General features: G+C 37.8%; 1 protein-coding gene across 1 annotated transcript; it reads right to left on the reverse strand.

The window, feature by feature from the left end:
* Positions 1-2,045: 2,045 nt before the first annotated feature.
* Positions 2,046-2,630, reverse strand: LOC134839836 (26S proteasome non-ATPase regulatory subunit 10-like). The gene has a single exon (XM_063855459.1). The coding sequence runs from the start codon at positions 2,628-2,630 to the stop codon at positions 2,046-2,048; it is 585 nt and encodes a 194-aa protein (XP_063711529.1).
* Between the last annotated feature and the right edge of the window lie 8,882 nt (positions 2,631-11,512).

Genomic DNA, 11,512 nt, shown 5'->3' on the forward strand with positions numbered 1-11,512 from the left:
TGAGCAAAAATTCATTCTAGAGGCAGTAATACCTACTGTAAAAAGGGATTTGGTAGTCATTATGTTTCATCTTACTATCTTAATTCTTTCTTTCATCCTCAAGTGACTTGACTTTTTTGTTTACTCGGCTGCTTACAAAAATTTGCAATTCAAGTTGATATCAAAGCTTACCTCCAAAAAATGATAACTATCAGTAACTTTGGTGTCCAGAATTTTCAACATAATGATAACAAAGTTTTAAAGAATAAAGTCCCTTAGAATAAATTGTTGGATACGTAATTTTTGTTGATGCCGACAAAAGTGAAATTTTTTCTTGAGCTGTGTAACTTTCTGTGGAAGTAATGAATTTTTAAACAAAAATTCTTAAACAAATATTCAAAATTTTTCTGAGATCATCAAATTATAGAAGATACACTCAAAGACAACTGTTTCCATTGCTCATTCTGTTAGTCAGTAGCTTATATTTGCACGCAGAGTTTAAAGACATTAGGATAAATCAGACCAACCCATTCCCCTAAGCATTTTAGACACTTGCATCGGGAATTGAGACATATAGTGCCACGTTTGAGTTTTTGTTAACTGATTTACTTATGTACTATTAGTGTGGTGGTGGCAATTTTAGGGAATAGTTTTGGATAATCATTAAATTTTGCGCAAAATAAGACATTTCTCTTTCAGATCCGATGACGCATTTTTACGCTAAATTTGCATAAAAATACCTTTAGCGATTTTTGCGTCTGTGCTTGCACGTAAATTGTCTCATGTGACAGAACAAGCTTTGCGGTTGTTTTAGAGTTAACACTGTTTTAATAACAAATATTTCAATGAATTGAATTATCTAGCTTTTTTTTCAATCTTAACAGATAAAGGTTTATAGCCTACGTCCTAAAGGACCTATCTGAAACTGTTTGTATATAAATATTTAGCTGCGATTGAGGTAACAGTTGAAATGCGATAACATTTTTTTTCCACTTTTTTTGGGTTATTCAAATTTTGTATGATGAAACTTTGAGACCAAAAAAAAATAAGAGTTATTTGAGTGAAATCAGCGGAACTCGTTACCTTGCAATGATGCGAAAAGGATGAAATGACGAAAATTTTCAGCTATTCAATTCCCACTAAACTGTCAAAGCTGACTGATTTCATCGCTTGCTTTGAACGCAAAGAGGAGCCTTGCAGCGCTTGCGGTACAAAGCAAGCATAGTACTACAGGTAGCTAATAGAAAATAGCACAGAATAACTAAGTCGAAAAAAAAATATTTTTTTTTTTGAAAAGTTCAAATTAAAAAAAAAAAACAGTTGGGAAACACTAACACTAATGAATAAGCTTTTAGAATTAACCAGGCGGCGACTCACTAAGTCGACAAAACGAGGATAGACGCTCATTGGGCCGGAAACAATAAATTGTTACCATAAAAGCATTTCAGCTATTAAGTTTTTAAATTTTAATTTGTTCACCACAACTGACCTGATGTATGAAGAAAAACAATCAAATTTTGTTCGTCAAAGTAGACAAAATAAGTTGGCTTAGCCGATAAAAACTACGCCAAAATCATTCAGGCCGAAAAAAAAGCTTTTAACCGAAAAAAAAAGAAGGAAATAATACAAAATCAGGGTTGGTAAGAATAAAACATGTAAAAGTAAATCAACCACACTTGCAACTACATTGAAAATTGCTTATAGCTCATAAAAAAGCTGTGATGTGGCAACAAAACATAAACAGACAAACGAAAGTCAGTCAACTCAACTTTTCCCGGAGAAAATTTTTTCAACTCAATCCGTAGTGAAAAAAAAAGTCTGACCGGGAGTCAAACCCCTTACCTTAGGGTGTAAAGGCAACAGCGTTGACTCTCAGCTAAATTGTAAGGAATCTGGAAGTTTTTAAGGTTCCTCCAATATTCTGGAAGTTTTCAATATTCAAGCAAAATCAGTTTTTAACAGATTTTCTTTGCGGGAAAAAAGTCTGGTTCCCGATTGCACTTGCAAGGGTAAAACTTTCCAATTATACTCTAGTAACTGATCAAACGAATAAAATCATCACTTCTTTATATCAACGGAGTGCATAGTTCTTTATATCTCCCATAGTTTTTAACCAATTGAATAGTTTCGGGATCAGTACTCAGCAATTCTGGTGATTTTTCCTCTTTGTTTAACTTAGTTTTATCTGCGCCGGCTTTCAACAAGGCACTGCACACACTCGAGTGTCCACCTTCGCATGCCAAATGTAGTGGGGTGTTTCCTTCTGAATCGGAAATATTCACCAGTTTCGCAACTCCAGCGCCTTGAAGCATTAATTCAACTACTTTCCAATGACCAAGAGAGCTGCATCTGTGCAAAGGAGTGGCTCCGTGGTTGTCTTGAATGTCTAACTTTGCACCAGCTGTGATCAAAAACTGAACCACTTCTAGTCTGTTTTTAGAGCACGCGTAATGCAACGGAGTTTGCCCAGTTGCATTTTGGGCATCTAAGTCAATGTTAAAAGGTTTGAGGATTTGAAGAATTTCAACGTTGCCAATCGAGGCGCAAATATGAGCACAGGTCCATTTAGCATCATCTGGAACAAGTGGATCAAAGCCAGCTTGTAGAAGTTGCTTCAAAGTTGCAACTGAACCTCCCACACAAGCCCACATTATAGCTGGTCGTCCACTCTTGGAGGCTTTTTTAACAACATCTTGATTATCTTTAATGAATTGAGCGACAAGATCAGACTTTTTCTCCGAGCAATAGTCGCAAAACTTTTCCAAATCAACACTCATCTGAAATTATTTCCAATTTACAGATTATTCAAATTACTGAATACTGAAAAAACTATATCTTTATAATCCATATTCTCTATTTCAAATACCGGGAGGCAGATTAAATCCTGAGAAGTCAATCACAACCAAATTAAAGATATTCAACAAAAATTTCTTGAAGACATAAGTCAGCTATGTAAAAAACACAACTAAAAACATCAAACTCATGAATTGAAGTAAAACAAAATTGAGTCATTATCACAAAATTTATACATCAATTCAACAAAATAGCCAAACGGGAAAGCCCCCATAATGAAATGAAAACGAAAAAACTTGCGTTACAAAGAAGAAAGTAAATTATCTTATAGTTTTTATTTTTTTTTCTGATGGCGCAGCCAGCAGTCGTACAATCGGATGACAGAACGGATCTGTTAGGAGTACCAGTATACTGGGAAACAGTATCTGCAGAACCCCCGTTTCCGTGGGAAACATGGGTAAGACAATTCTTCCTGGCAATATCTATCAAGGAAGGTTGTGACCCTAACGTACTACTATCAATTCAAGATCCGGTTTTCGACGATCCACCACCAAATACAGAAGCAATACCAACCTCAGAAACACCAGATCAAACGAATATTAGAACAGCGCGAGACGCGGCAGCTATCCGGATAGTAACCGAAAGCAATTCGCAAAGGAGAAAAAAGGACCCAAAATCGGCCCAAACACGTATTATCACGAAGCGGACAACCGGGTAAAATCAAGACTTTTCTTTGCCCTCGGAATTGAAGGAAAGAAAATATTTCTCCAACAAAATCCACACTCAAACTTAAACACAAGAAGCTTCAAATAACCTCTGCGAGTTACTCTTCAGGAGAGAGAAAAACTATATTGTAGAAAGAATGCAAACATACAACGTGCAGCAGGGTGACAAAGAAGGCCTTAAAGTTTTTTATCTTCCGCATTCCGAACAAGCGGAAAAATGCGGTTGGAAACAAGTCATTGAAAGAAAAGTAATACGCGATATTTTCTTTGCAAAAATGAATTTCTCGGAAACTCAAAGAGAACTCTGCATTTGACCCGGCAACACCGTAGAAGACACAATAAAAGCAGCCCTTTAGCACGAAAAGGGATATGCAACGGCAAATACATTACTACAGCGAAATACATGAGGCGGTTACTCGAACTACAAACCTTTTAAGGTGAAACAAGAACCCACAATGCCGATCCGTTCAAGGAACAACGTCCAAAGTAGGATGAACCGGTCACTGAACAACAATAGAAACCAAAATCGTAGAAACATTAACTCAAACCAAAATCAGAAGTCGGTAAACCAAAGCTCCTGAAAACCTTGTTACTTTTGCGGCAACAAAATTACACCCGAACATATAGACAAGTGTGCAGCTCGAAACGTCAATTGTAACCTATGTGGTAGCAGAGGTCACTTCGCAAAATGCTGCAACACAGCCGAACCACAGGTAGATAATGTCATATCAGATGAAGAAAGGACAAATTTTATCGACTCCGATAGCGAACCAGAATATTCTGTTCTAAGGGTCAAGGAGGTAGACAACATCGGAAACTCGGTCAAAAGTTAAGAAGTTATCAAGGCTGGAACTGGAAAAACAAAATGTTTGAGAGCCACAATTGGAGCGAAAGGAGTACTGTTCAGCGCGTCTATTGACACGGGAAGTCCGGCATCTGTTGTCAACTTAAAGACAGCTCATATGTTATTATCCAAGGACCCAAAAGCAAAAAAATTATCAATTCAAGAGAGACCAAACACCACATCATTACTTGTTTGCAACCACAGACCCATATCCCTATTTGGAACACTGTTAATAGCTATCAATTCAAATGGCTGCGTGAAGAAGCACGCAAAATTTCTAATCTGAAAATAGAACACGCTACCTACTAGGTCTAGACTTACAACCTGATCTAGGTATCGTGACAAAACAACTGAAAACACCAAACACCGAAAACGCGATAGCAGAATCAAAAGAAGAGATAGAATCGACAATATCAAAAAAACCGTGGAAAGAACATTTCGTCAAAAGATACGAAGACGTATTCACCAGATTGGGCAGGTCAAAAAACCACTAAGTATATACACTTTTTAAATCGCTATTAATACCTATACAAGAAAAGGGAAGACGAGTCCCGGTTCACATACAACAAAAATTCAGCAATCAAATTCAGAAGCTGATCAAGGAGTGACACATAAAAAAATAAGATAAATGCACGAAAGACCATTTCGTAGCCCCGGTTGTAATAACGCCGAGCCAAGCCGATGAACGATCAAAATTTCAAAAACAAATTCCAGATGCCAAACTTGCTAGAGCTCATCGATTCCGCAGCCCAAACTAAAACATCACATAAAAGTGAAAAAGTTTGGTTTACATCTCTAGATCTAAAGTATGCATTCAGTCATTTAAGACTAGATAAATCGATGAAAACACAGAAAATTAAGTACTGTACGTAGAGAACACACGGGCACATAGCTTCAAAACAGGCTTCTACGGGTTGACAGACATGCCAAAAGAGATTCAACGATAATAACACACGGATGAATTATACATTTGGTGGCATTCCTGAATTATTCTGCTTTTTAGATGATGTTTTAATCGTTTCGAAAGAGACATCTTAGATAAAAACAAAATTGTCGATGAAGTCATGAGGACAGATGCAAAAGATTTCGCGTTAAAAGTTTGTAAGTGTAATTTCTCCAAAGAATCTCTAACTTGATAAGGATTCGAGATTGACTTAATAGGCATCAGACCAAGACTTTCGAAACTAGAAGCAGCCCTGAACCTATCACCTCCTCAAACGCTAAAAAAATTAAGATCATTTTTGGGAGTACTGAACCACCTACCTAGATTCGTCCCAAATCTCCAGATGACCACAGAAGCGCTCAGACCATCACTGAAATTAAGCAACAAAACAAAATTTGTGTGGGGGAAACCGCATGAACTAGCATTTAAGTCGTTACTGCAGTTAGTAGCAGACATAATTAAAACATATCACTACAACCAATCAAAAACTATTGGATAAAATGTGACGCTAGCCACAAAGGCCTAGGTGCCGCCTTAAAACAGAAAGTTGAACCTGGAGTATGGGCACCAATCCCATGCACTTAAAACTACTCAACACCGCAGAACATAAATACAGCACAAACGAGCTTGAGCAACTAGCAGTAGTATGGTCGTGTGAGTTTTTTCGTCATTACTTATTGGGAAATCAATTTCATATTCTGAGGGACTATAAAGCAATAATTTCTGCATTGACAGAAAATCGAGGAAATCGAACATACCAGTCAAGACTAACAAGGTGGGCTTGTTAGTCAAGACTAACATTTGAATACACCATTTTACATACCGCGTGAGAGAAGATTGGAGTAGCGGATTATCTACCTCGTGATCCAAAGTTACCGGCACCATCAACATCACTATTTGATGAACAATTTGTAATCAAATCCATAAAAAACTTCGATATAGCCTGTAGAAATATCCAGCTGGAAAAGGTCAAGAGGCCGTTAGAGGGCTCAGAAATCGAGGACGTAAAAGTTATCTTTGAGGCAGAATTCCAACCGGAAGAGGGCGTCGAATACGAAGATAATATCTTCATCCAATCAGAGACGTTCCGCCAACTTTGAAAATTTCCGCATGAGGGCGGCACTCATGAGCTCACGAAAGCTAAATTATGCGGATTTATGCAACAAATCCAAACAATCAGGAAGCAGTACGGCTATATGGTCCCGACAGTTGGTAAAATCATTTTTCCGACCTTAAAGCCAAATTCATGTTTTCAAAATCACCATAATTTCTGATCAAATAACTCTAATCTGAAATTATCAAAACACTATCATAACTCACAAATCAATTCCATTAACAAATTTATTCTCAGACAAAGACAGATAACAAATTTAAACTACTTTCTATTTCGGAAAGGATCATCAGCTTAACAATTACATCAATCGTCAGGGGAAGAGCGGTGAAGAGACCATCAGAGATTTCAATTGCTAGGAACATCTAAAGACCAGTAACAGAGACCCCGAAAAAGAAGTTGAAGTTGAGAAACAACTATGCCAAAACTCTTGCGAAACTCAGATTGAACAGATTACATAAGGCGGCTAAACTCAACTCGATGATTACTAGAACCAGCAAGATTACAGCAGGAAACGTGGCAAAAGTTACCAAGGACCGGAAGAATTTCACAACAGGATTAGCAAATCTTCTAGATGCAGATCTTGTGGGGGAACAAGCATCAGAAGACAGTCAATTGGCACCACTTAAGAAGTGCATCCTAGTCAACCTAAATGACCTAAATCAACTCTCAGATTCCGGAGAGAGAAAAAGAAGTGTCGTAGGAATCTAAATAGTCTAGAATTTGACCTCATCAGTCATCCGAATAGAGGGCATGCATTCCGCAAATTGTATAATTTCGAATTTAAAGAGAATTCAAATTACTGAATACTGAAAAAGCATTATCTTCATAGTCTATATTCTCTATTCGAAATACCGGGAGGAAGATTAAATCCCGAGAAGTCAATCAGAACCAAATTAAAAATTTTCAACAAAATTTCTTGGAGACATAAGTCAGCTATGTAAATAACACAACTAAAAACATCAAACTCATGAATTGAAGTAAAACAAAACTGAGCCATTATCACAAAATTTATACTTCTTTTCAACAAAATAGCCATATGGTACAGCCCGCAAATTGAAATAAAAACGACAAAAACTTGCGTTACAAAGAAGAAAGTAAATTAATCTTATAGTTTTTAATTTTTCTCATGGCGCAGCCCTCAGTCGTACAATCGCATGACAGAACAGATTTGTTAAGTGTACCAAAATACTGGGGAAAAGTATCTGCAGAACCCCCGTTTCCGTGGGAAACATGGGTAAGACAATTCTTCCAGGCAATAACACTCATGGAAGGTTGTGACCCTAACAAACTACTATCAGCTCCAAATCCAGTATTCGACGATCCACCAACAAACCCAGAAGCAATACCAACCTCAGAAACACCGGATGAAACGAAAAATGGAACAGCACCAGACGCGGTAGCTATCCGGAAAATAACCGAGACAATTCGGAAAGGAGAAAAAAAGGACCCAAAATCGGCCCAAACACTTATTATCACGAAGCGGACAACCGGGTAAATCAAGACTTTTCTTTGCCCTCGGGAACGAAGGAAAGAAAAAATCCACTCTCAACAAAATCCACTCTCAAACTTAAACACAATGAGCTGCAAACATTTTCATAACCTGTGCGAGTTACTCTTCTGCAACAAAATCCACTCTCAAACTTAAACACAATGAGCTTCAAAAATTTCCATAACCTGTGCGAGTTACTCTTCAGGAAAGAGAAAAACAATATAAAAGAAAGAACGCAATTTTACAACGCGCAGCACGGTGACAAAGAAGGCCTTGAAGCTTTTTATCTTCGGCTATCCGGGCAAGCGGCAAAATGCGATTGGACACAAGACATTGAAAAAAATAATACGCGATATTTTCATTGCAAAAATGAATTTCTCCGAAATTCAAAGAGAGCTCTGCAATCGACCGCGCCACAACGAAGATGACACATTAAAAGCAGCCCTTCAACACGAAGGGGATTGCGACGGTAAAGGTATTACAAAAGCAAAACACATTAGCAGGCGATAACTCGAACTACAATCATTTTAAGGTGAAACAAGAACCCACAATGTCGATCCAAGCAAGGAACAACGTCCAAAGTAAGATGAACCGGGCACTGGAAAACAATAGAAACTAGAACTGTAGAAACATTAACTCAAACCCAAATCAGAAGTCAGAAAAAGAAAGCTCTTTAAACCCTTGTTGTTTTTGCGGCAACAAAATTACACCCGAACATAAAGACATGTGTGAGGCTCGAAACGTCAATTATAACCCATGTGGTATCAGAGGTCACTTCGCAAGATGCTGCAACTCAGCCAAACTACAGGTAGATAATGTCATATCAGATGAGCAAGACGAAGAAACGACGACTTTTGTCGACTCCGACAGCGAACCAGAATATTCTCTTCCAAGAGTCAAGGAGGTAGACAACATCGGAAACTCGGTCAAAAGTTAAGAAGTTATCAAGGCTGCAATTGGAAAAATAAAACGTTTAAGAGCCTTAATTAGAGCGAAAGGAGCACTATTCAGCGCGACTATTGACACAGGAAGTCCGGCATCTTTTGTCAACAAAAAGACAGCTGATATGTTATTATCCAAGGACCCAAAAATAAAAGTATTAACAATTCAAGAGAGACCAAACACCACTTTTCATACGATGATTACAGCCACGGACCCATCTTCCAATTCGGAACACTGTTAAAAGATATCAATTCAAACGGCTGGGTGAAGAACGCAAAAATTCTAATCTGTGCAAATAGAGCACGCTGCCTACTAGGTCTAGACTTACAACCTGATCTAGGTAATGTGACAAAAATTACTAAAAATACCAAATACAGTAACCGCGATAGCAGAATCAGAAGAAGAAATAGAATCAATAATATCAAAAAAACGGTAAGAACATTTCGTCAAAAGATACGAAGACGTGTTCACCAGATTGGGCAGGTCAAAAAACCACAAAGTATATACACTTTTCAAATCACCTTTAAAAAAAAACAAGGAACGGGAAGAGGAGTCCCGATTCAAAAAAAAAGTCGGCAATAAAACTCAGAAAACGAACGTCCCATCATTATAAAATTACATAACTGCACGAGTGACCATTTCGTAGCCCCGGCGGTAATAACGGCGAAGGACGGTACAGCAAAACTTGCGATGGACGCCAAACCGATGAACGATCAAATTTTCAAAAACAAATTACAAATGATAAATCTACTGGAGCTCTTAGACTCAGCAGCCCAAATTATAACATCAATTACAAGTGGAAAACTGTGGTTTACATTTCTAGATCTAAAGTATGCATTCAGTCAATTAAGACCAGAAGAATCGATAAGTAAACACTGTAACATCAGTATTGTATGCGGAGAACACACCGGCACATATAGAATCAAAACAGGCTTCTACGGATTGACAGACATGCCAAAAGATTTTCAAAAGGCGATGGATAATACATTCGGCGGCATTCCTGGAGTATTCTGGTTTTTAGATGATATTTTAATCATTTCGAAAGGAGACATGAAAGATCGAAACAAAACTGTCGAGGAAGTTATGAGGAGGACAGGTGCAGAAGTTTTCGCGTCAGTGTGAGTTCTCCAAAGAATCTCTAACATGATTAGGATTCGAGATTGACTTAAATGGCATCAGACCAAGACATTCAAAACTAGAAGTAGTCCTGAACCTATCACCTCCCAAAACGTTGAAACAATTAAGATCAATTATGGGAGTATTGAATCACCTATCTAGATTCGTCCCAAATCTCCAGATGACCACAGAAGCCCTCAGACCATCACTGAAATTAAGCAACAAAACAAATATTGTGTGAGGGGAACCGCAAGAACTAGCATTTAATCGTTACTCCAGTTAGTAACAGGCATAACCAAAACATATCACTAAAACCAATCAAGAAACTCGCGGAAAAAATAAGACGCTAGCCACAAAGGCCTAGGTGCCGCCTTACAACAGGAAGTTAAACCTAGAGTTTAGGCACCAAAAGCATTTACTTCAAGATTTCTCAACACCGCAGAACAGAAATACCTCGAACAATTAGCAGTAGTATGGTCGTGCAAATTTCTCTGTAATTACTTATTAAGAAATCGATTTCATATTCTGACGGACTATAAAACAATAGTTTCTGCATTGACTGAAAATTGAGGGAATCGAACATACCAGTCGAGACTAACAAGGTGGGCAGACATGATGCTTCCATTTCAATGCACCATACCACATACTGCGGGGGCGAAGATTGGAATAGCGGATAATCTACCTCGTGATCCAAAGTTACCAGCACCATCAACATCACAATTTGATGAACAATTTGTAATCAAATCCATAAAAAACTTCAATTTAGCAGTAGAAAAGTCCAGCTGGAAAGGGTCAAGAGGCCATTAGAGACACAGAAATCGAGGACGTCAAAGCTATCCTTTAGCCAGAATTCAAACCGGAAGAGGGCGTCAAATACGTGGATAATATCTTCATCCAATCAGAAACGTTCCGCCAAGTTTGTAAATTTCCGCATGAATGCGGCACTCATGAGCTGAAAAACTCTGACCAGTCAGTGAAGAGAACGCTAATTCATGCCAATTTTTGCACAAAAAACAAACAATCAGGAAGCAGTACAGCTATAACATCCCGAAAGTTGGGAAAATCGCCACATTACAGCCAAATTCATGTTCTCTAAATCACCGTAATTTCTCATCAAATAAAAAAATTTATGATAATTATAATTCAACCCTACCCAATTTCAATCCAATTTTACCAATAAACTCCAATCTGAATTTATCAAAGTTATATCATACCTCACAAATCAATTCCAACAACAATTTTTTTTCTCAGACAAAGACATATAACAAAATTAATCTACCTTCTATTTCGGAAAGGATCATCAGGTTAGCAATTACATCAAACGTCAGGGAAAGAGCAGTGAAGAGACCGTCAGAGATCTCAATTGCTAGGAACAGGAAAAGACCAGTAAAAGAGTCCCCGAAAAGGAAGTTGAGAAACAACTATGCCAAAAGTCTTGCGAAACTCAGAATGAACAGATTACAGAAGGTGGCTAAACTCAACTCGATGATTCGTAAAACCAATAAGATTACAGCAGAAAACGTGCCAATAGTTACCAAGGACCGGAAGACATTCACAACAGGATAAG

The sequence above is a fragment of the Symsagittifera roscoffensis genome, chromosome 2 (assembly GCF_963678635.1).
Source record: "Symsagittifera roscoffensis chromosome 2, txSymRosc1.1, whole genome shotgun sequence".
NCBI lineage: Eukaryota > Metazoa > Xenacoelomorpha > Acoela > Convolutidae > Symsagittifera > Symsagittifera roscoffensis.

Coding starts and splice junctions, on each gene's coding strand:
- LOC134839836 (XM_063855459.1), bottom strand. CDS start 2,630: ATGTGGGCTTGTGTGGGAGGTTCAGTTGCAACTTTGAAGCAACTTCTA.